The sequence below is a fragment of the Tamandua tetradactyla genome, chromosome 1 (genome assembly GCF_023851605.1).
Source record: "Tamandua tetradactyla isolate mTamTet1 chromosome 1, mTamTet1.pri, whole genome shotgun sequence".
Lineage (NCBI taxonomy): Eukaryota > Metazoa > Chordata > Mammalia > Pilosa > Myrmecophagidae > Tamandua > Tamandua tetradactyla.
The window spans coordinates 70,064,976-70,091,124 of record NC_135327.1 but is presented as its reverse complement, the minus strand read 5'-3'; the positions used below and the strand labels follow the sequence as shown (position 1 = coordinate 70,091,124).

Here is a 26,149-nt window from a genome sequence, read left to right as displayed (position 1 = left end):
GTCTCTAGGAATTGGCTTATCCTATGTATTTTATAGGAGATATCATGTAGTATTTCTCCTTCCATATCTGGCTTCTTTGACTCACCATGATATCTTCAATGTTCATTGATGTCACATGCATCAGAACTTCATTCCTCTTTAAGGCTGAATAACATTCCATTGTATGTACATACATATTTTGTTTATCCATTCATCTATTAATGAACACTCAGGTTGCTTCCATCATTTGGCTCTTGTGTGTACAAGTATCTGTTTGATCCCTTGTTATTAAGTTTTTTTATCAGAGGGCTAGCTTGTTCACTCTCTAGTGCGCAGTGCTTAATCCAAGCTTTAGGCAGAGAGTGGTTTTTGTTCAGTCCTTGTTGAGAATTAACTTAGTTACAGATCCCTAAGCTAAAAATGTATATTTCCTCTAATTAGAAAATGGGATGTAACCTTTAAGAAGACAGCAGGGAAGCCCTGCCCGCTTGGGTGGGGCAAAAGACCTATGTCTCATCCCACGTATCTGAGCTTATCCTATGTAACCCCCATTAGCCCTGCGTGCTGGGAAAAGAAAAACTGAAAGGTTAGGAAATAACCATCCCAATGGAAACCAGGATGAACTTGCTCCAAAATCCAACTATCAATAATATTTATTTAATTTAAATAATGCTACAAATTCATTACTTCAAGAACAGTAAGCATTTGAAAATCACACTCAACAATAACAAAGCATATTGCCCCTAAATGGCCAAATCCCACAAGCTGGGTGAAGGCACAGTAGGGGTTTTGCAACTTTTCAAAGCCAAGCCTGGCAGCCAAACTTTTCAGTAATAAATAAATTTTTGGTCCTGGGATAATTGTCATTTAACTCAGTCCATCAGAATGACTCTTATGTGCCTTAATTGACCTTTGAATGACCTCTTCAGACAGTGGACTCCCCAATTGCCCCCAATTTCATCAATATTTAGTGGTTTTCAAAAATACACTTTCCTGGCGGGAAGAAAATAGGTTTGTGGAAACTCAGTTGTGTTTAGCATTGTGTCTCATAACCCTTGATGGCTAATAAGCATGATTGCTTGATGCAAGGAGATAAGCTAATCAAAGTTTCCATACTAGGAAAAATTGATTCTTTCTAAGTCTGTGGTGTTTGTTTGGATCCTAGAACAGTAGCTTTGCAAGGCCCAACTGCCAGCACAGCTCAGGGGCACATAACTGAGAGAATATATATTTGCACACAATTTGTTCACCAAACTTAAGGTAATTAATAGCTACCTGCTTACTGACATTTGCAGATATTTTTTAAGAAGGGCTGGGATTTAAGGAAATGTACATATCTAAATATGAATCAAGGAGCTTCTATACTCAAGGGCACTTTCATAGCCATTTTTTTTTTTTGTAAACCTGGTGCAGGGAATTGTGCCTTTCAGTTGATGGATACTAATCAGGAACCAACAGATAAAAAACACAAGCAGGAGAGGTAAGGTCTGATGGGGGCACGAAAGGAGCTGGGACGCTCTTTTTCCTGATCCCAGTGAGGTTACATGGATATATTCATTTCGTGTAGGTTCATTGAGCTTCACAATTATGATTTGTGCTCTTTACTGTATATATGCTATACTTCAATATACAGTGGTGAAAAGCTTATGAATAGGATAAAGAATTTTATCAGACCTGTATTGTCATGGTTCTCTAGCTTAATATCCAATTTCCACAAAATCAGACTCAGATTTTTCTTTTTTTTAAGCTCGTTCCATATTCTGGACCTCTAGGATAGCCTCCTTTGTTTCTTTCCTATTGGCATTTAAAGATAAACGAATAGAAATATAGCAGCCTAAGAGTTATGTGTGTGTAAGTGGGATGTTTGTGCATGCGGGAACACACCTTCCTGAAAACTATTTTCACTCAATTTTAAAGAATACTGGACTTAGATTTAAATTAATTTGCACACTTGATCTAGAATAAGCAAAAATGAAAATAAGCAAATTTGTCGACTTAGTTGTTGTGGTTAGTTTGAAGCCCAGATAAAAGGTTAATGATGATGCATTACATTGCTAATTTTTTTTTTTTTTTTTTTTTTTACTGTTTTTAGGGCAATTCGATCATGGAAGACTACCACAAGTATAGTGTTTATATTGATTTTTCTTTTTGTAGGTAAGTCTTACTAAGCAACAATCCTTAAGGCCATTTCACAGATATTTCTGTGCATTAGAGAGACCTCAATGGAATGACTCACAGACAGTGCTGGGGGTGGGGGTGGTGTGTGCTGCCCATTCCTAAAGCATGCTTCTTTGTTGTCTTTTATTTCTGATTCTAAAAGTAACACGGGCTTCTTTATAGAAAAATTAGAAGGTGATATTTTTTCTCCTAAAATCACAGTTTAAAATCACAGAGGTTGTTTTTTGTTGTTGTTGTTTTTTTAAATTTTATTTTAGTAATATATCTACAACATGAAATGTTCCCCTTTTAACCACATTCGGGTAAAGAAGTTGTTTTAAAGAATTCCTAAAATTTTTATTGGAAACCCATCACACAAGTTCCTTTTTCTAAATTTGGGTGATTCAGCTTGGGAAATAGTGAATGCCAAAGAAATTTACTCAACACACAGTTTCCTAAGAAATTACAGCTGAGCATGCAGCTTGTTTTATGACTTGACAATATCACAAATCACAAACCCCAATACACTGGAAAATTGCTCTTTAATATACTGATAACTTGAAGCATACAGTTCTCTTTAAAATCAAGGGTTCAGGGCAATGCAGCAGTGGCTCAGTGGCAGAATTCTTGTCTGACATGCAGGAAACCTGGGTTTGATTCCCGGTACCTGCCCATGTTAAAAAAAAAAATCAAGGGTTCAACCCAGTTATCGTAACGAAATAGTACCTTATAATGTATGGCAGGATTCTGAGTGATATTTCTTTATGTTGTCATGGTAAAGCTGGCTTCACCTAACCCCATGCCTCCATCTTTAGCTACATATATGTGGGGCCCATACTATTCCAGGAACCACTAGACCCTAAATATTCTAGTTTCTAATGAGAACTAATAGTCATTGGCTTCTGTTTCCTGGCTGTCTGGTGTTTATCTCTGTTTACCTCGGCATCCTTACCTTAAATTTGCCTTCCCCACTTTGTCTTGGGTCTGGCCCCAGTCTAACTACACCTCTGTGGCTGAAATCTACACATGGCACCATGCCAGACCTATTCACAACAGTTGGAAATGGTTGCCTTTAGTTTCCTCTCCAGTGCTTACATTAGAAACGCACAATGTAAACCGTACACTTATGAGTTAGAATTTTAGTGAGTTTTAGAAATTATACCCCAATTTTCCTTGACATCTTTTAAGATACACATATCTTTGTATTTTCCACTTGTAAACTTGTCTAACTTTCCAGCCAGTGTTCCAGGCCCACTTCTAACCACTGATGTGTAAATGATTTCAGTGGCATTGAATAGGACTCTGATATTTTTAAAAGATGGTATATATCCTCATTCTTAGAGACATTTCTATTAACACATGTAAAATATTTTTAAAAATATGTCTCCAGATTACAGATACTCTCTTTAACTCAGAGTTTGTCTTTTCTCTAACAGGACTTCAAAAACATGTATGGTTTAAAGACACAGATTTTCCTCAAGATTCCAGACAATTATACGCTGTGATGGCAGAATATGGTTCAAGGCTTTATAATTACCAGGTGATGTGCTTTGTTAAACTGTTTTGTATGTCACTCATTGAAAACTGAATAAGCTACAAGCCTAGACAAACTTGTTAATATGTTACCTTTCTTTTGTATGACAATATCTCATAGACGTAATGTAGGGACTGGAGTTGGACTGAAGTGGTTTTACAGCTGAGGGGCCCTAAAAATTCTCCCTAGTCTTTCCTTCTCTCAGGTTCCCCAAGGGGAGTGCCAGTATTAAAAAAAAAAAAATGTGGCAAATAGCACTTTATTGTTAACTTCTTTCTGCCGTTCACTCTGGAAGATACAGACTTCCCTTGGTCTTGAAGCACATTAAATGTACATAGACTTAGCTTGAAGTAGGTCATTAGATGTGCTCTTTCTGGTTCATCTCCACTCCCATTGCTAGCCTGAGCTTGTCCCTTCTGCACTATGCAGACTAAAGAAAGGAGGGATGACAGGAGCTGCATCCAGTTCACTCACTACCCTCCAGGAAGAAGGGACAGACCAACCAATCCCCTCCAACACACGGTGGCTGGGCTCCAGTGAGTAGCCTCACCTCCACCTTCTCGGCGCCTCTGAGATACTCTGAGTCTTGGATCACCAAGCAGCTGCCTAATTCCAGCATGTCTGGCCCCATGGAGTCCAACAAGGAGCATTTTCCCAGGACGGCCATAAATTGATTCCTGGAATTGCCCCCAGTCTCTTGAGGGGTCTGTCTCAAAGATGCTGCTTGCTCTGCATAGATGTAAAATCTATGAGCACCAGAGCCTGGAGGAAGGACAGCTATGGAGTGATCCCCCCAGGGAGGGCCAGCATGACATAACTAAGGCCATCTTTAAATGCTCACAGGAAAAACAGATGAATATCCAGAATGAATTAACTAATGTACACTCTTATATATTTTTCCAGTGTGTTCTGCCAGGTGTGCACATTGGGTTTTCTCTTTGCCTACAATATTTTGCCCCAGATCTTTGCAACAGTGGCTCCTTTTTAACATTAGAGCCCAGTTCAACTGTCACCTCCTCAGAGAGGGCTTCCATGACCAGCCAGCCCACCTATGACAATATTTGGTGTATCCTAGCATCACCTCTACTTTATCTCAGTTACTTCCTCATTGACTTGTTTGTTAGCTGTCTTCCTGCCTTTGTCTGCTTCCTACTAAAATCTGATGAGTTGGAATCTTGTCCAGAGTCTAAAACAGAACCTGGAGACAACAAATATGTATCTGAGTGAATGAATGAATGAATGATCTGACAGTTTTATCTATTCCATTTTCAAAAGGAATCCTTCTGTGCCTCTAAATTTTAGACCAATTGACACACTAGATGATGTTTTCCTCTTAATAATATCTAAGGCAGTACTTCTAAGGTCACAAGGATGAGGTTTATCCATGGTCATGTTATTGACCAGAGTTATGCTGTTTTTCACACAAAGAGCTCTGTTAGAAATCACTTGAGATTGATTGCAACTTATGTCTATGTGAGCTCCTTGTAGATTCCAAGTGACATGCTATTGCTGTTGTGTAGTTTAATTCACTTAACAATAGAATTAAACATGGTCCCTTCCCTTTTTATTTTATAAAAACATTTTATGGTTAGCTAATATTACAGTGAATAATATATTCAATAAGTTGTTATTTCTGAACAATTGAATTGCTTTCAATTTTTCGATATCATAAACATCAACTCCTTGTAGATAAATCCCTTCTCACACACTTGATTATTTACTTAGGATTGACTCCTAGAAGAAGGATAGATGATGATTATTTGTAATTCTTAGGTTACTTTCTTTCTTTTTATCTGGCATCTTAATGATTTAATAGCTTGTGCCAGAAGTGATTCTATGCACTCTAAATAGATATTGCCCTTAATTCTTACAAGTCTGTAATAAGAGTATTATCAAATTTATTTTACAGATTAGGAAACTGGTCTGGGCCAACTAAGGAAACTGGCCTAAATCAGGCCGGCTGTAACTTCTGGAACTGAAATTCAACCCATAATTTGCTGAGACTGGGCCTGCCATTAGCTCACTGGCCATACATGGAGGATGAGATTTTATTGTCACCCATTAGCTAGCCTCAACACCTAGATGATCGCATCACAAAGAAAGGCTTAAGGTCAATTATTTCAAGTTACTTGCTCCAACATTTAAGTGGTTCACCTCTGAAATTCTATATTAAGCGACAAGCTTAATTATTTACATAGGGGTACATCTGCCACCATTATATCTTCTAGGATTCATCTGGGAGTATTTGTTTAAAATTAGATGTTTGGGGAGATCGGTGTTGAGAAAAAAATATTAATGGTCATGTTGGACATTGTTAAGACTTGCACTGAATTTGACCCAGCTAAAATTACTGCAGCCACAGTCTAAAACATGAAACTTTGGGTCTCAGTTAACATTGTCTGAAACAAAACAAAACAAACTGTGGCTCTTCGCTGAGCTATTTCTTTGCCTGTCTCATTGAATGCCTTAATTTCTTAGAAAGCTGTCCATCCCAACCCCTGCTCAACTGACTGCAAGTGCCAATGGTATCCTCCCTTAGTAGGTGTCATCAGGATTGGGCAGCCAGTATTGTATCAAGAGCTTTGTTGAAAAAAAAAGTATTCCTGGAGTCTGTGAAGTCTATTAACCACTCTAGACCTTCTAGCATTAGATGAGATTTTCCCTGCTGTGCTGGTTTGAAATTGTCATATACCCCAGAAAAGCCTTGTTCTTCTAATCCTGATCCAGTATCGTAGGGTAGAACCTCTTGATTAGGTTGTTTCTGTGAAGATATAATCCACTTAATTGTGGGTGTGACCTTTTGATTAGATGGAGATGTGACTCTGCCCATTTCAGGTGGATCTTGACTAGCTTACTGGAGTTTTTTAAAAGGGGAAACATTTTAGAGATGCAGAAGCTTGGAGAACAGTTGTTTCAGAGGTGACAGAGATGTGGACATTTGGAGATGCTTAGAGTGCCAGCAGAGAGAGCAGATGCCTAGACAGGCCTAGACATGGATGTTTAGAGATACAAAGACCAGCAGACATCACCATGTGCCTTCACAGAGATGCCAAGAAATCCAGAACTCAGAGTTATGTCCTGGAGGAACTAAGTGAGGGCCCGCAGATGCTTGGAGAGAAACTCCTAGCATTAGAAGCAGGAAGCAACAGAACCAGGAACAAGGACCAGCAGATGCCAGCTATGTGCCTACCCATGTGACAGACATCAGTTTTTTTTGAGTCAAGGTATCTTTCTCTGGATGGTTGGACATTTTAATGGCTTTTGAACTGTAAATTTGCAACTTTATAAGTTCTCTTTTTAAAAGCCATTCCATTTCTGATATATTGCATTCCAGTAGCTTCAGCAAACCAAAACACCTCCCTTACTGTTCTCATCAGTATTGATGAAGGTATGAAGTGACCTTTGTTTGTTTGCTTGGGTTTTTTTGTTGTTTGGTTGTTTGTTTGTTGTATGCTGTGTGGTGGGGTCACATTTCATTATCTCTCCATGTGAATATCCCGTTATTGCTGCACCATTTGTTGAATTTTTGTTTGCTTGTTTTTGTTTGTTTGTTTTGCTTGCTTGTTTATTTTGGGGGAAGTGCATGGACTGGGAATTGAACCTGGGTCTCCCATATGGCAGGTGAGAATTCTACCACTGAACTACCCTTGTACCCTTGTGTTTGCTTGTTTTTCATACTGTAGTTGCTGTGAATTTTGGTTGCCTCCATCCCTCTACCCCTGCAGTTTGGCTGCTGGGATGCACAGAAACAAGTTACAGTACAAATATAAGAAGGCTCTTACATGAATTAAAACAAGTGTGCATCACTATTATAAAGTGTTAATAATAAGGCTGGTAGATGGGAAAAATACAACTTATGTAAACTATGGACTACAGTTAACAGTAATATTGTGATATTCTTTCATAAGTTGTAACAAAGGTACTATACCACTAAGTATCAATAATAGGGGGTATAAGGTATATGGGGTTTTTCTTTTTGGAACAATGAGAATGTTCTTATATTGACTGTAGTGATGAATGCACAACTCTGTGATCATACTGAGAGCTATTGATTTTACACTTTGGGTGGATTTTATTGTGTGTGAATAAAGCTTTTTTTTTATTTTTAGGAAACAAATTATAGTCCACTGCTAATAACTTAAAGGAATTTAAGTTATTAAGCACATGCCTGTGTGCCAACCTGATCCTCTGGGTCTTATCTTACCTTCCTAATCCTTATTTTCTCTTCATTTTTATGAAATGAAATTTATGTTCTTCTAGTGGAAAAGCCCCCGTAGTCATTTGGGAATGAGGCAAAATAAATAAGCTTTAAAAAATTCTGGAAAATAAATTTAATATTCAGGGAACTCTCAAATTCATTTATCAGCACACTAATTAAGGGATGTTTTCTATATGTTCATTTTAAATTAGCAAAGAAAAAAGAAAAAGAGATTGAAAATACTACCCCTACTGCCAAAGGATTCACTCAAATAGAAACTGAAAAACTAGAAATAAAAATGTCCTTATACCAATAATAAAATCTTAAATTCATGTCCCAATCAAAATAAGAATGTTGAGAGACTTTAAGAATTTAAATTACTCAACAGAAAAAAAAAGCAAGGTAATTTAAAAAAGATTATTGTGAGTATATACATGTATATATATTATATATATCCATATATGCCATTTTAACTTTTTTGAAATGTACAATTCCATGATGTTATATTCACAATGTTGGACAGCCACCAGCATTCATTACCAATTTTTTTTTACCATTCCCAGTGGAAACTCTGTACCCATTAAGAAATAACTTCCCATTTCCACTCTTGCCCCCAGACCCTGGTAGCCTCTAATCTAATTTCTATGTCTATGAATTTGTTTATTCTAGATATCTCTTATAAAGGGAATCATACAATATTTATTCTTTTCCATCTAGCTTATACCACTTAACATAATGTTTTCAAGGTTCAACCACGTCACTTGTATCAGAACTTCATTCCTTTTTATAGCTGAATAATACTCCATTGTGTGTATTTATATCACATTTTATTTATCCATTCATCTATTCATGGAAACTTGGGCTGTTTCCCTCTTTTGGCTTTTGTGAAAAATGCTGCTGTGAACATAGCTGTACAACTATCTGTTGAAATCCCTGTGCTGGGATAGATGGATGTGCGTGTATGCATGTGTGTGTGTGCCCTGCCCACAGAATATACAGGTGAGGAGGGTGTGCTTGGCTTCAGAATGCAACTAGGCCAGCTGGGGTTTTGAAATATGAGCACCCAGTCACGGTAGTTTGTGGGAGATTCAGCAGGATGAGCTAAGGGAGCAGAGATGTGCTGGGCAGGTCCATGCCAGAGCTTGTCTCGGAGGGTGAAAGAGGAAGCAGAGCCATTGGTTCCAGGCACAGGCAGGGTGTGCTAAAGCCCTGGAGAGTTGAAAACCAAAATGGGGCTTTCATTTCTTCATCGGTTGTCTGTATTCATATGTATCTCCCCAATGGCTATGTCCACAGGGCCCTGCGGTCACACACTCAGTATATACACAGCAGAAACTTTATCGCTCCCTGGTCATCCTTGTCTTGGCCCAGGCCACCTCCCATTCAAACAGGTGGTAGTCTGTGCGGAACACTTTGTGAGCATTAGACAAATATCAGGCATTCTTCTGATTGTTATTGCTGATTTAACCCAAAATTAATCACATCGCTTTCTTATTTAAGAATGGGATGGCTTCTCATTGTTTATAGAGTCAAGCCTGGAGGGCATGGCATGGCCCTCCAAGAGCACAGTCTGGCTCCTCCAGTTTTTCCAGACTCTGCACTGGTGCTTTCTTCCCACACGCCACCCCCCAGCCAGCTGCGTCCCAGCCTTAAGGGCAGGCCCATGTATTTCACATCTACAGACTCTGGTTCCTCCTTCTTCCTCCTATGTCCCAAGAATTCATTCTCCCCCTTCTCCTCCCTTATAGTGACTTCAGACGGTGTTCAAGCACTTCACAATCTTGAGAAACAGGAAAATGGGATACCGTTTAGAAATACGTATAATATTATGCATTAATGAATAGATTTGGATGTTACCAAATCCAAATATGATAAATATTTATAGTTGAAGTTACAAAATGTTCAGGTATCTTATAAGATGCTTGTGTGTCCTACCCCTCACTCCGTGTGTATCGAGGTTTGGAGGGTCATGTCCTTCTGCTACCTGAATAAGAATGATAACGTTATTTGAATATGCAAAATACAGAATGATTTATCTTTTTTTTTTTTTTTAGGCCAAACTTCGTATGCCTAAAGAGCAACTGGAATTTTTAAAGTGAGTGAGATTTTCTTATATGTGTGACTTTCTGCTGCGATTTTAAATAGTGCAATGTCTTTGCAATAATTTCTCACTAATGTTATACTTTTCCTCCCCATGCCAGCCAAGAGCATTTGCTATTTCTGAAGTTAATATACCTATTCCAGCTCTCTTTTTATGTGTTAGCATAGAGCATGTCTCTCTATTCCTTTATTTGTTTAAATTTATTTATTAATTAAAAAATTAAGAAACAAAATAAAACATCAACATACATAATCAGTAATTCACAATATCATCACTTAGTTGCATATTCATCATTTCTTAGAACATTTGCATTAACTCAGAAAAAGAAATAAAAAGACAATAGAAAAAGAAATAAAATGAACACAGGAAAGAAAAAGAAAAAGAAAAAAAAAAGATTATACCTACCATACCCCTTACCCCTCGCTTTCATTGATCACTAGCATTTCAAACTAAATTCATTTTAACATTTGTTCCCCCTATTATTTATTTTTGTTCCATATGTTCTACTTCTTTGTTGACAAGGTAGATAAAAGGAGCATCAGACACAAGGTTTACACAATCACACAGTCACATTGTGACAGCTGTATCATTATTCAGTCATCATCAAGAAACATGGCTACTGGAACACAGCTCTACATTTTCAGGCAGTTCCCTCCAGCCTCTCCATTACATCGTGAATAACAAGATGATATCTGCTTGATGCATAAGAATAACCTCCGGGATAACCTCTGGACTCTGGAATCTCTCAGCCATTGACACTTTGTCTCATTTCCCTCTTCCCCCTTTTGGGAAGGTTTTCTCAATCCTTTGATGCGAAATCTCAGCTCATTCTAGGGTTTTTCTCAATCCCTTGATGCTGAGCTTCAGCTCATTCCAAGATTTCTGTCCCACGTTGCCAGGAAGGTTCACACCCCTGGGAGTCATGTCCCACGTAGAGAGGGGTAGGGTGGTGAGACTGCTCGTTGTGTTGGCCAGAGAGAGATTCCTTTATTTTTTTAACCTATGTATTTATATTGAAACTGGGTTTCTTATAGACAACATATAGTTGCATCTTATTTTTAATTCACTCTGGAGTCATTGTCATTTAATTGGTGTATTTAAACCATCTACATTTTAAGTAATGCTGATATAGTTAGATTAATACCTTCCATATTTGTATTTTCTATTTGTCACGTTGTTTCATTTTTTGTTCCACTCTTTTTTTTCCTTTTCTGCTTTTAATTGAGCATTATATATGATTCCATTTTCTCCCCACTCTTGGCATATCAATCATAGTTCTTTAAAAAGAATTTTAGTGGTTGCCCTAGAGTTTGCATTATATGGTTACAGCAGTACAAAGTTTACTTTCAAATACTATGTGACTTCCTGAGTAATACAGGTACATTATCACAGAGTATTTCCAATTTCTCCCTTCTTTCCCTCATAACCTTGCTGTCACACATTTTACTTATTCATAAACTATAATCATCCAACATTTTGTTTCTATTATTATTTTGAACAAGCTGTTTTCTGTTAGATTATTTAAGAATAAGAAAAATAAAATATTTTATTTGACTTTCATATTTTTCTTCTCAAATGTTGTTCTAAAACTAGCTGCCAGAATGCAATATACCAGAAACAGAATGGCTTTTAAAAAGGGGAATTTAATAAGTTGGTAGTTTACAGTTCTAAGGCCGAGAAAATGTCCCAATTAAAGCAAATCTATTGAAATGTCCAATCTACGGCATCCAGAGAAAGATACCTTCTGATGAAGTTTGCAGTTTCTTTCTCAAGTGGAAGGACACATGGTGAACACAGTCAGAGTTTCTCTCTCATCTGGAAAGGCACATGGCAAGCACAGCATCATCTGTTAGCTTCTTCTCCTGGCTTCCTGTTTCATGAAGCTCCCCAGGAGGCATTTTCCTTCTTCATCTCCAGAGGTCTCTGGCTGGTGGACTCTGCTTCTCGTGGCTATGTCATTCTGCTCTGCTCTCTCTGAATCTCTCTCATTCTGCAAAATGTTTCCTCTTTTATAGGACTCCAGAAACTAATCAAGACCCACCCAAATAGGTGGAGACATGTGTCCACCTAATCCAGTTTAACAGCCACTCTTGTTTAAATCACATCTCCAGGGAGATGATCTAATTACAGATTCAAACATACAATGCTGAATAGGGATTAGAAGAAAAGGCTGCCTTTACAAAATGGGATTAGGATTAAAACATGGCTTTTCTAGGGTACATACATCCTTTCAAACCAGCACAAATGTCCTTTCAGTAAGTTTTGAACTTTAAAAGTAGCAGAACACATTCTTCAGAAGTTAAATATTAACACATTTATTCTATAAAACAAATGAAATATAGCTGCTTAGTGTCTAGATTCTCCTAACTACTTCTTGCCTGACGCCATTCCACAGAACCCAAGGAAGCAGTTTAAAAACCAGTGCTCAGGGCGGGCCGCGGTGGCTCAGCGGGCAAAGTGCTTGCCTGCTATGCCGGAGGACCTCGGTTCGATTCCCGGCCCCAGCCCATGTAACAAAAACGGAGAAACAGAATACAATAAAACAAGAAAATGTTTAAAAATGTTTCCCTTTCTTCCTTCCTTCCTTCCTTCTATCCTTCCTTCCTTCTCTCTGTCTTTCCTTTAAAAAAAAAAAAAAAAAAAAAACCAGTGCTCAATACTATACATAAAGTGGAAGGTATTACCAGTTTTAAGGAGTATGAGATTTAGGATCCACCAGTATAAAATGCCCAGTCTCAGGGTCAGCACAGGTCCTGAGTTCCCCAGAGGGAAATGCAAGTTTGATTAATCCTCCATGCCCCATGCAGAGCTCAGTGCTAAGCACCAAGACACCGTCAAGAAAGCTTTCCATAAATGTCTTACATTTCCTATTTAGCATAAGAGTACTGCTTTAGACAAAGGGGCTTTCTCTGGTCTCTATTCACTCAGGAATTTATTCTTCAAAAATACAACACATCTTCTCATTTTGCTTTATGTGTGGCAGCCAATTCCAGATGATTGCAAGGGGAGATGAAGTTTAAACCTTCCTACTTTCACATTGGGCTTCACCTTTTACAGGAAGGAAAGCCAAACTTTGGAAAACAACTTTCGTGAAATTCTATTTTTAACTGAACAGATAAATAACCTGAAAGTATTACTTAGAGAGATGAAGGATGGTATACACAATTGCAGCTGGAATACCACTGGGGACCCTACTGAGGAGGAAAACAACAAAGAGATCCTCGATGAGGTAACACGTGTTGGGCGGTGTGGGTGTGGTGTTTTTAGCACTTCCTTTTGGTGTCACTTTTTCATTATTCCTTTCAGAGGAGTAATTATTCTAGTACTAATCTGAGATTTGGTTTATGTCTTCTTTAAAATTCTTCCCTAACATTAGCTTACTTTCACTCAAGTTTGCTTCTGGAAACATACTTTTTCATAAATGCTGTGCCACAGAGAAGGTTTTGCAGTGCAATACGACTCACTTCCCACCAAAATAACCTATTTTGTTTTCCAGTTTTATTTTAAAAAGATCCATCAGAAATGACAGTCTCAGAAGATCTATGTACAAGCACTTAAATAGCAAAAGCTTTTTATTCACAGAACTGGCCTAATCAGCACCAGATTTAGGCAAAATTATGATGAAATCCAATGAACTTGTTTGTTTTTCTCTTTTACCTCTAGTATCAGTATCTTCTTTCCCTTAAAGTGTACTTTTTGAAATGCACAGAAAATGACACTGACCACCTATATTTTGGCACATCACAGCTCTGAGACAGGAAAATAGTCAATAAAATAAATCTCTAAAGTACTGTGTCTAATTAGAACTCAGACTGTTAGGCCCTTTCAAGATATTTGCTTCTTTTTAATCAGAATATCCTTAAGATCCCAATATTAATCCAAATGGGTGAACATTTCTATTAGTAGCAGTACAGGAGCTATATAAGCACAGAAAGAAGAGATATGGGGACTGAGAGAGGTGGGCATGGCGAGAAAGCAAGATTAAGTATACTACTTCCTTTAGACGTTTGTTACACAAGCTATCATTTATTTTATGTAAACAGCCTGGTTTCCCAAAGAACTATAGAATGTCCATGTGCTTTTTACTAAGCAGAGGACACTAAAGAGAGAGAAGACACAGGAGATCACAGTATGAGGAGGCACAACCTCATATTACCACCTCAGTTATAAGTCCTGGTGTGTAGCAGTTAAGGTTTTGGAATGGGCCTTAGGTCCACCCTTACTGTTTGACCTTGGGGGAGCCACCAAAAATCTCTTAGCTTTAGTTGCCTCATCTATCTGAGATGCACCTTTCCCACAGAGCTGTGAAGGTTATATCACATATCTGTGTAAAGCATTTTGCACGGTGCCTGACTCAGAGGGTGTGCTTGAGAAATCTGCACTGCTATTACCATTATTTTGCCTATTAGAGAACTTAGGTTTAAAGCCTTAAAGTGAATCATCAAAACTTAAGCAGTTGATAGAGATTAGTGGAAACATTAAATTTTTTTTTTTGCAGGAAATGTCAAACTTGATAAATTATGTACTTAAAAAGTTGAGAGAGGACCAAGTTCAGATGGCTGATTATGCCCTTAAGTCTGCTGGTGAGTACAGGAAATGTGAAAAAGAAAAAACAGGAAACAAAATATATCAATGTTTCAAAATTGTCTCCGTTCTTTATATCACTTTATTAGGAAAACATATATGTCTATCTAGTAACTTGAGGAGGAAAAATTAGTAAACCTATGTATAAAGAAGAAAATAGAAATGACTGTAGTTGCTTTCTGAGTTCAACTTTCAGAGGGAACAAAAATTATGCAACTTCTTTAGATGCATTTTAAAGCACCACAGAGAAAGCTAGGCGTCCATAGTGAATTTGGGGGAATGCAGAAAATACGTCAAGCATGGTAACTATTATGATATTTTATATTGTCATCTACTGAAATGGCATAATAAAAATTGAAATGAATTATTAGTGAATAAACAATAGTGTTTTAGGGCTGTAGATAAAGAAATGTTCTCAATATTCTCTAATAAAATAATTAAGGCTTGGATTGTGAATTATTAACTCTAGTATTCTCTATAATGTTCTGCCTTTAATAGTCTGTCAATAATGTGTTCAGTGAGAAATGTCGAAGGAAAGAAGGTGGGAGAAAAGGAGGGGAAAAGGGAGCCAGAGAGTTGAGGGGGAACCCGAGAAAAGAGCTGGTGAAGATTTCCTAATCTCATATACATATGCAGACGATTTACATGTGCAGCCCTTAGCTGGGTATTCATGGGGATAGACCCAAAAGTAGCAGATTGGATAAAAAACACAACCCAAATATATGCTGTCTACAAGAAGCACACTTCAAAATAGATGAAGCAAAAACTGATGGCATTAAAAAGAAATAAATGCACAAATCCACAATTTTGGTGGAGACTTCAACATTCTTCTGTTATTAATAGAAAAACCAAGACAGAAAATCAGGCACAATATAGAAGATATAAACACCATCAAACAACTTGAACTAATTGGCACAATCCACCAAACAGCATCAGACTACAAGGTCATTGCATGTGCACATGGAAATTTCCTGAAGATAGATCATATTCTGGGTTGTAAAACAGACCTTAATGCATTTAAAATATTTGAACTGATACAAAATATATTTTCTGACCATAATGGAAATGAACTAGAAATGAAAAACAAAAGGCTGTCTATGGGGTGCACGGGTAGTTCAGTGGTAGAATGCTTGCCCTCCATGTGGGAGACCTGGATTCGATTCCCAGACCATTCACACCGCACACACACCCCCAAAAATTAAAATCCCATAAATATTTCAGTTTTTTTAGAGCAGTTACAAGTAAAAACCTAAAATGGTGGAATTGTAACCCATACCAAACACGGAAATGTGTTCTACAACTAATTATTGCAATGTGCTGTGAAATTTATTGCTTTTTTGTATATATATTATTTTTCACAAAAAAGAAAATATATATTTCTTCTAGCCTCCAGTGTTTTGTAGTAGCTAGAAGGAAAATCTGAAATAATGAAATGGTATAACGTAGCAAACTCTGAAATCTGTTCTGTATCTACTTGTTGAAGTGTACTTTGAAAATCATTGCTTCTTCTTTCTTTTAAGTTTTTGATTTTTAAATGTTATATTAACAATAAAAATGCTTTTTAAAAAGGCTATCTGGAAAATCTCCAAATATTTGGAAATCAATCAGCACTTTACTAAATTGCCTCTAGGTCAAAGAGAAAGTTACAAGAGAAATTAGATAATATTTTAAATTAAGTGAAAAGGAAAACATATCAAAAATTATGGGATATATCTAAGGCAACATTTGCAGTGAAATGTAGAACATCAGATGCTTATATTAGAAAAAGAGAAGGTAGATCTCAAATAAATGATATAAATTTCCACCTTAAGAGTAGGAATTGAAGGCAAAAAAAGAATTAAATTATATATAGTAGAAATCAATAAAATTCAAACAACGAAAACAAAACACAGTCTTCTTAAAGTAAAATTGATGTAGTTCAGTGGTAGAATTCTCACCTGCCATGAGAAAGAGGCCACCTCTGAGCAACAAAAGAGATTCTCTGGGGATGAGTCAGGCATAATTAAAAGTAGGCTTAGCCTATTCTTTACAGGAATAAGTTTCACAGGTGCAACACAAGACAAGGGCTTAGCCTATTAATTTGGCTGTCCCCATTGCTTGTGAGAATGTCAGGAATTCTCCAAACGGGAAAGTTGAATATTTCTTCCTTTCTCTCCAGTCCCCCAAGGGGACTTGGCAAATACTTCTTTATTCACTGCCAAAATTACTCTGAGATATATTGGGGCACCAAACTAACCTGGACAAACCAGCAAGATCTCACACCCTATTCATGATTCCATGTATTTATGGTGGTAACTAAACTGACCATACAAATTAAATTAGGAAGTGTACTACCCAAAATATAAATTTTGCACCAACGAAACATCTCTCCCTTTGGTCTTACACAGATGTTGAAGTTTTAAAATATGGATCATATCATCTTTTACCCTGTATTCTGATCTACCCGAGTCCTATCCAAATCAGCATCATTTACATCTCTATTCAAAGCCTGATCCTTTTTTCAACTTTATTTAAACAGTTTCTGTATGCAGTCCTGACTTTCATGGCTTCAGCACTCTAACTCTGAGTCGCGGGTGTCATATAAACACCCAAAGTTTCTGGGAACAACCAGGTTACATACAAACAGCTCTTTACAATAGGCCCCAATGTGATAACCCACACTCCCAACTTCAGTTCACTGAGGTTTTATATTAGAGTTAGCCCATATGAGTGAGACATGATAGTATTTGTCTTTTGTTTCTGACATTTCATCTAACATACAGTCTTTAAGTTTCATTCACCTAGTTGCATGCCTCACAAATTTGCCAATTGATTTTTTTTTTTTTCACATGGGCAGGCACTGGGAATTGAACCCAGGTCTCCAGCATGGCAGGGAAGAACTCTGCCTGCTGAGCCACCGTGTCCTGCCCACCAATTAATTTTTGACAAAGGAACAAAAGCAAATCAATGGTATTGAGACAGTTGGATATTTGTGTGTAAAAAATAAACTTCAGCCTATAATTCACACCTCACAAAAAATAATTTCATCTGTAAAGCTTAAATCTATAAACTTCTAGGTAAAAACAGGAGAAAATCTTAGTGAATTTGGATTGGGAAAAGATTTCTTATATAAAACACCAAAACATGATCCATAAAAAGGGAGAAAAATGGAATAACTAGGCTTCATCAAATTTGAAAGCTTCTGTTCTGCAAAAGACAATTAAGAGTCTGTCACAAGACTAGGACAAGCCATAAACTAGGAGAGAATATTTTCAAAACATATTTGACTATGGACTTAAATCCAGAATTTATGATTTCTCTTAAATTTCAGTGATAGAAAACAGACAACCCAATAAAAAATGGACAAAAGAGTTGGACAAACAGTTCATTAAAGAAGATAAATGAATGTCAATTAAGCACGTGAAAAGACACTAATATCATTATTATAATATTTCCTTCTATAAATCAGTTGCTCAGAATTCTATTTTTCATCATAATTTCAGTTTCAGAAATTTTGTGGAACTGGCAGAGAAAACCTGATTTCCTAAAAGTAATAAAACTTCACTGGTAATGAAAAGTGAAAGTCATGCTTTTCCTACTGATTCCTGAGTATGGATTTTACCTTGTTTATAATTTGTCCACTAACAGTTTTCCAAGAACATTATTAAAATCCAAATAATGTGTTTTGAATTGCATATGTAATTTTTTAATTTTATTTTTTATTTTTAACTAGGAAAAATATTTTCTAATTTTAGGAGCCTCTATCATTGAAGCTGGGACTTCAGAAAGTTACAAAAATGCCAAGGCAAAACTGTACTGGCATGGGATAGGGTTCTTAAATTATGAAATGCCTCCAGATATTATTCTTCAGGTAAAAATAGAATAGACTGTTCCTCTTTTATTATTATTTATCATGAAAATATTGTTTAAAATGGGGGCAATATAAGGTGTATTATACACGTTTCAGGACCTAAATCATGCCTTTACCTTTTAATTTTTAACTTTTAAATTGGCAAGTTTAACACAAAAGTCTGGTTAGCAAATATTTATGGAAAAGATTGAGTTCGGATTCTTTTTGAAACACAGCATGCTATTACAAATGGTTTTGAGAATGCTTTCCTATTGTTTTATATATATATATATATATATATATATATATATATATATATATATATATATAATTACAGAAGTTGTGGGTTTAAAAGATAACCATGCACAAAGCACAAGGTTCCCATATACCACCTCTTTAGTAACACGTTGCATGTGTGTGGTACATTTGTTACAATTGATGAAAGCACATTTTTTACATTGTACTATTAACTATAGTCCATGTTTTAACTTTGGGTTCACTGTTTGTGTAGGGCAGTTCCATGAAATTTTTTTAAACTTTGTTCTAGTAGTATATACATAAATTTCCCCTTTTAACCACATTCAAATACACAGTTCAGTGCTGTTAATTACATCCCCAATGTTGTACTATTACCAAATAGCCAAAACTTTTCTATCATCCCAAATAGAAACTCCTTAACTTTTTGTTGTCACTAAACCACATGAATTATTTATTTTCTAGGCATTATACCGTAATTATTTATTCATTTATTTATGTCTATTATTTTATGATCAGTAAACTAGATTATTTATTTCTGAAATAAAACAGATACATTCTGCATTCTTTTCTTTGAGTTTATTCTGTTTCCTCCCTTTTTCTTTGAAATCTTCTGTCATTCAGCAAACATTTATTGAGAGTTCATGCCCACTAAGTGCCGTGTTGAAGCCACAAAATCCTAACTCAATATAATAACAGGGAAAATTCTAGATGAGATTGCCATCTAAACTCGTAGCATCGCCAGTAGATAGTAGAGCACTTTTTAACTGTGATCCCCAAATCTAAAGTTGATTTCAAAGTTGTAAGTACCTTCAGGGACAAACTCATGAAGCTCATTCCAGAACACAGTCTAGTTCTAGAAAATGGTTGAAGAAAAAACATTTTTTCTTCTTTACCAGCAGCATCAGCAAATCCATCATTACCACCGTCACCGTTACACCACCATCACCACCACCACAATCATCACCATCACCATCACCATCATTGCAATCAATGATGGTCTAGTTGGAGCAATGTAAGAAACCAGGCTCAGGTAATAAAAGACTCTGCAAGAAGCCGAAAAGTCTTTGAAAGAGCAGAGGAGGGTCTTTTAACCAAGCCTAGGTAGTTTCATGGAAGTTTCCTATTTGATTTGTATCCCGCACAACACCTCCAGGCACAAGATAGACCTGCAGTAGATAGTGACTGATACTGTGGGGATGGATTTATGGTGCCAGAAAAGAGATCATCTTGGTGTTTCTTTCCAGCCAGATGTCCATCCCGGGAAGTGCTGGGCCTTTCCAGGTCCCCAGGGTCATACCCTGATCAAGCTGGCCAGGAAGATCATCCCAACTGCCGTTACTATGGAGCACATCTCTGAGACGATCTCTCCCTCAGGAAACACCTCCAGTGCACCCAAGGAATTTTCCGTCTATGTGAGAAGTCTAGCATTCAGAGTGGGTTATGATAGAAGAGGGTTGGCTAGACATTAGGAGCTGGGTGATCATCTTAACTGGACAGTAACTAATTGTATCACTGTGGGAAATTCACTGAATTTCCCAGAACTGTGTAAGTGGGCTAGATCAGATTGTTTATATCTATAACATTTTATTATTACATCTTTATATATATTCTTTTATCAAAAGATTTTTATAGGATTAAAAAGATCAAATATTTCCATAAAACTTATAATGAAACACTGAGGTTCACTGTCCCACTTCTCCCAACCCCCAGTTCTCATTCCCCAGAAAACACCCACTAACAGCAATTTTAGATGCTTATTTGGGATTTGTCTCCATATATGGTTCTGCTACTATTTCTTGATTTTTTCTGGTTTGGTTAATATCTACTGATGTTCTCCTAAGGAAGAAGAGGTTAGCTCTCTTTAATGGTTCTCTCCATCCTCCAACAAGTTATATATCTTATATAAACGTATACCATACAATTCACCCATTTTAAGGGTGTAAGTGTATGGATTTTAGCATATTCAGAGATGTGCATCCATTACCATAATCAATTTTTGAGCAAAGAAGCTGCACGCCCCCAGCCATCACAACCTGTTCCACCCAACCTCCGTCCCTCAGTCCTGGGCAATCACTAATCTACTTTCTGTCGGTACAGATTTGCCTGTTCTGAGCATTTCATATAAAGGAATCATGACAAGTGACCCTTTGTAGCACACTTTTTTCACTTACCATAATGTTTTTAAGGTTCATCCATGTTGTAGCATGTATCAACTCTTTATTTCTTTTTATTGCCAGATAATCTTCCATTATAAGGATTCACCACATTTTTTTCTTTTTTTCTGTTTTTTGCTTTTTTCTTTTAATTTATTTATTAATTAAAAACATTTAACAACCAACGAACTAAAACATTAACATGAGATCATTTCGTTATCATCACTTAGTTGCAGATTCATCATTTCTTAGAACATTTGCATCAATTCAGAAAAAGAAATAAAAAGACAACAGAAAAAGAACTAAAATGAAAACAGAAAAAAATTATACATACCATACCCCTTACCCCTCACTTTCATTGATCACTAGCATTTCAAACTAAATTTATTTTAACATTTGTTTCCCCTGTTATTTATTTTTATTCCATATGTTCTACTCGTCTGTTGACAAGGTAGATAAAAGGAGCATCAGACACAAGGTTTTCACAAGGATTCACCACATTTTATTCATCCATTCATCCGTTTATGGATATTTGGGTTATTTCTACTTTTTTTCCAGCTATTATGAGTAATTGTGTTGTGAACATTTAAGAATAGGTTTTTGTATGGGTATATGTTTTCAATTCCTTTGGATATATACCTGAGAGTGGAATTGTTGGATACAATAGCAACTCTATATTTAACTGTTTGAAAAACTGACAGTGTGCATTTTACCTTTTGCCTCAACCAGTATTCAGTGTTTCCATTGTGAATATGTGAATAATATTGTTCTCCATTGAGCCATATTGTGTGCTAGAATGCTCTTTTCTTATTTTGTGTCATTGCTTTGGTGTTCCTGAGATCAATAATTGTGTTATTTTTATTTAATTTGCATGGCTAATTCCTAAACTAAATCATTACCAAGTTCATCTCCAGAAGTAAAATACCCTCCCACTATGGCCATTCACCTCAGACAATTTACAAATTTCTCCCTCTCACACACACACAGACACACACACACACACACATATACAGCTATCCTTTCTGGGGTACTGTGCCCATCTGCTTTAATCTGGCTGGTTGCAAAGTGGGCCTGATTACAGTTATCATGGAATTTCACTTCATCCAGAAAAGTCTATTTATTTGTTATTTGAAAAAAATATCTTCCCTGACTTATTTTCTCTCTATGCTAATTTTCTCCACCTTATGGAAGATTTTATCAATTTATATTTTAATTCCTATGCTGAAATGCTCATTTTTACTATCATGTTTATGATTTCCAAGGGTTGTTTTTTATTTCTGTAAACATTCTTTGATTTAGAGTCTAAATTTTTTCTTCCATGGATGTGATATTTTCTCTTATGCATCTGAAGATAATATAGTTTTAATTTATTCTGCCTCCTCCCTGTCTTTATTTCCAAATACCATTTTTCCTATTTGTTTACATGGTCTCTTTCTTGTTAAATGTTTTTCTCAAATGCCTGTTTGCATTTAAAGAGCTATGTAACAAAAAGCTGACTGGAAGTCTTGTTTGTGTGGGTGGCTCCTTGACAGAGAGCCTTCCCGGTAGGGTAGCTGGTTGGGCCCTTTCACCTGCAGACCCCAGCATGTGGTTTTAGGTAAGTTAAGTCTGAGAGTGACCCTGCAGTCATTTGCCTTGGAGACCCCATTCCGGGTCTGCTTGTGAGAAGAACTCCACCATTCAGTGAGCAGAGTAGGGCTTAACACCTTTATTTTTGTGTGGTGCTCCTGTTGTCAGCTGCCTAAGAGCTGCGAGGAAGAAGATGGTCCTCTGCTGTGTGCTGGGTGAGGCGTAAATGATTCCTAATATGCCTATCAACCAACCCTCTGACCCGGAGCCCTCCTGAGGCCCTCATGCCTCACATCCCCCCAGCCCCGGTAGCTCCAGTGCCTGGCCCTCTCTGGGGCTCTGCTCTCTACGTCAGGCTGCCACTTGTGCTGCCCACAGCCAGGGTAATTTGTGTCTTCTCCAGTTTGCTGAATCAGCCATCTTGCCCTCTTCAAAATGTTTTGTTTCAGTGTCTCTTTGCATTTTGTCCTTTAGATTTAGATTATTTAAATCCCATGGTGTTACTATCTGGAGGAAGTCTCATTGTTAAACATAGGTGCTCAGTCTGAATTCCATGATTTGGGGATTGCAAAAGAGAAGGAAGACTACTATCCTTTGATGCAAACCTGCCACTATCTGCAACAGGGGTTATAGGGGCTTCTGCAAAACTTGAGTTTGATTGAATTTGAGTATCTCTAACCCTTTACCAGAGGGGTACACACAGTTGCTCATTTTCTAGGGGAATCATGGGTGAATTCTTTAGGCAAGAATCCTTTAGTAATAAAAATCTGCCTCTTCTCATTTATCTTTTACATTAGAGAATTTATAACAAGTGGAAATTAAAACAGTGATAAAGTAGGAGGAAATAAAGCTAACAGTTCTCCCATAACAGGTTAAAAGACCTGTAACAGGCCTGAGTTATCTGTAGATAATTGTGGGTACATTATTTAATTGTGAAGTATTCAATTTCTTTAATAAAAAATGCTATGAATAGTTTAAAGAGTAATATTTTCATTATAAAATGGTTTAATTAATGAACTATTTTTTGTGTTACCACAATTTTATGGACCTAACAATAAATATTAGATTCACAAAATAGTTTCCATCAGAGTATTCTGCTTTCAAAAATCTTCAATTTTGAAAGGTGGAGGGGGGTGGTAAAAAGCCCAAAGGATATTGCACATAAATATCAATGTTTTCATTTAGTCAGCAAAAGCTTAATTTTTACAGAAAGTTGTTTGTGCAATAAAAGCCTGGCAGATGAATTAAGTTTATCTCATTTTGGAAACCATCAGGTCAATACGAGTACTAATTTCTTGTTTTCTATTTTATTCCATTGAAAGCATACTGGATTGCACACATGGTTATTAGGCCAGAGTTAATGGTTGGATTTTCTTTTTCTATCTTTTTCTTTCTTCCTTCCTTCCTTTCTTTCTTTCTCTCTCTTTCTTTCTCACCCTCACTCTTTCTCTCTCTCCTTCCTTTTTCTTCTTTCCTTCCTTATCTAGTCTGTTATCTATCTGTAGCTATCTATCCAACTTCTATGCATCTATGTACCTATGTTTGTATGTTTCCATCTATCTATCTATCTTTCTATCTATCTATCATCTATCTATCTATCTATGTATCTATGTATCTATCTATCTATCTAATGTCAAGCCTGTGATTAGTCTACCTCTTGCCTCAAAATCTCCCAATTTAGAACCCTTTTGAGCATACAAAGCAGTGCTAACATCCAGCACATCTTATTGCCCCTGGTGCATGCTCAGAGATGTCTGGTGAATTTTTTTCTACTTGAACAGACAGCATGTTTCCATTTTATTTTAATCAAGCATCCACTCATTAAAACCTCCATGTCTGTCACATTCTTTATAGGGCATATCAAAGGAATGCGAAGGAGAAGAAATATTCCTAGGTGAATTTATATATAACAAAAGAGGAACCACCATTCAAACATTTGAGCTTCAGGTAATGAAAGCATTGGGGAAAGATCTGAGTAGGCTCCCTCAGTAGAAGGGGTTTGTTGGGGTTGCTTGATGAAAATTTGCTTGCGGAAATAATGATGACCAATGCATGAGTTAAACATCACTTGTCTGAACTTCAATTTTTAGCTCAGACAAAAATTACTGAAGTGGATAGTGATGCAAAAGACAGGCAGATACAAAAGCAGTTTCTAAGCCAAATTCTTACTCATCTACTATCACTTTGTTTTTGATTTTGGTTTTTTTTTTTTTGCATGGGCAGGCGCCAGGAATCGAAGCCAGGTCTCTGGCATGGCAGGCGAGAATTCTGCCACTGAGCCACTGTTGCACTGCCCCCAGTTTCTTGGTCTTTCTCTTAACTATTTCTTTCCCTTCCTATTATTAAATGTGATAGTCACTATCTTGTCTTCCTTGGATAAAGGAGATGGGGATGACCATGCAATATGAGATGGCTAGAGGCAGAGAGAAATTCAGGGTAAGACCAAGTATTTAATACCAGATAACGTAAGCCAAACTCTTCCTAAACCAATTGAAAATAATACAAACTCTTAAGTTATAATCCCCCTGAAACTCTCTAAATTGAACAAAATATGCTTTCATTGTTACTCAGTTATATAGGAGGTAACTAAACAGATGTAGGAGGCATTTTATACTATGTAAAACTGGGTGTTTTATTACATTTCTTGGCCAAAAATCCGAAAATCTAAGCCCAGAACAATACATGTGCTAGAAATGAACGAATGTACTTACAGAGTTTCATATTTAGTTGTATATTTGTTAGAACTTGGGTTTATATATTTGTTATTATAATAGTGGCTTCACAAATGTGTTTTTCACACACACACTCATACACACATACACACACCTTACACTCCTTCGTTCCCTGGCACAGTCAACCAGGAGCACTGTGGGATAGTGACCAGAACGGCAGTGGGGGAACTTGGGTATTCAGGCCACTAGATTATCTTCCTCCACCATATTTGTCTTTTATGAACTCTTTACTTCTATTAGCTCATTTTCTCATCCATTAAACAAGAATTGAAAATATTTGTATCTCAGCATTCATTAGGATTCTTTGAAGTGAATTCTTTAAAAGGCACTAATCTTTATCTTTTCTTTATTTTCAGCATGAAGTTTCTGAATATTTATCATGTGTGAAACTGAAAATCCTCAGCAATTGGGGGCACCCAACATATACCTGTTTATATCGATTCAGGGTCCATGGCAATCCAGGAAATCACACCTAGAACAGCTGGTGTAGAAGGTCATGATTAAAGCTTAAGAATGTTCAAGATTCTTATTTCCTTAGATTATATAGCACCCCGAGATGTCAAAAATTGGGAGTGGGTGGGAAACCTCAAAGTCGTTCATACTTGCCATAAAAAAAGAATGGATTTTACTAATAAAAAAAATGAAAGTAAACTCAATATCTTGCTAGTAGTTTAGCTTTTGGGGATGAATCGTGTTAGCATGTTGAGAAGTGAATCTGTAGAATTCTACAGAATATGGTATGATTCTACAGCATTTCTCATAATATCATCTTTGCATTCATTTATTTTAATTCATTCCTTTGAGGCATTGGTGTTTACCCCATCACTATTATTTACCACTGATCTAGAGGTACTGCTCAATACAGTTAAAAAAGAGAAAGAAATTAGAGGTAAAAATTACTGAGAAGGAAGTCTGACCATGACTGTTTGCAGATGACTTGGTGAAATCCTTGGCATGCAATAAAGTCAATTGAAAAAAACACTTCATAAAGAAATCTTGGTAAGTTAAAGATACGAAATTATTAAATATAGGTCAATATTGTTCATAAATACAAA

At 36.7% G+C, this 26,149-nt stretch overlaps 1 protein-coding gene across 2 annotated transcripts in view; it reads left to right on the top strand.

Moving 5' to 3' along the window:
* SUN3 (Sad1 and UNC84 domain containing 3) overlaps positions 1-25,615 on the top strand; it is a 30,308-nt gene extending 4,693 nt beyond the window's left edge. Inside the window, exons 2-11 of one of the 2 annotated variants that reach the window (XM_077162172.1) lie at positions 2,072-2,133; positions 3,573-3,676; positions 9,923-9,963; positions 13,027-13,198; positions 14,468-14,552; positions 18,288-18,403; positions 19,885-20,052; positions 24,217-24,309; positions 24,745-24,798; positions 25,451-25,615. In XM_077162172.1, coding sequence (XP_077018287.1) covers positions 2,072-2,133; positions 3,573-3,676; positions 9,923-9,963; positions 13,027-13,198; positions 14,468-14,552; positions 18,288-18,403; positions 19,885-20,052; positions 24,217-24,309; positions 24,745-24,798; positions 25,451-25,570 — 1,015 coding nt within the window. In that variant the 3' untranslated portion in view covers positions 25,571-25,615. The remainder of the gene's footprint in view (positions 1-2,071; positions 2,134-3,572; positions 3,677-9,922; positions 9,964-13,026; positions 13,199-14,467; positions 14,553-18,287; positions 18,404-19,884; positions 20,053-24,216; positions 24,310-24,744; positions 24,799-25,450) is intronic. The other variant, XM_077162180.1, reaches the window with a different exon arrangement.
* The last annotated feature ends 534 nt before the right edge of the window (positions 25,616-26,149 follow it).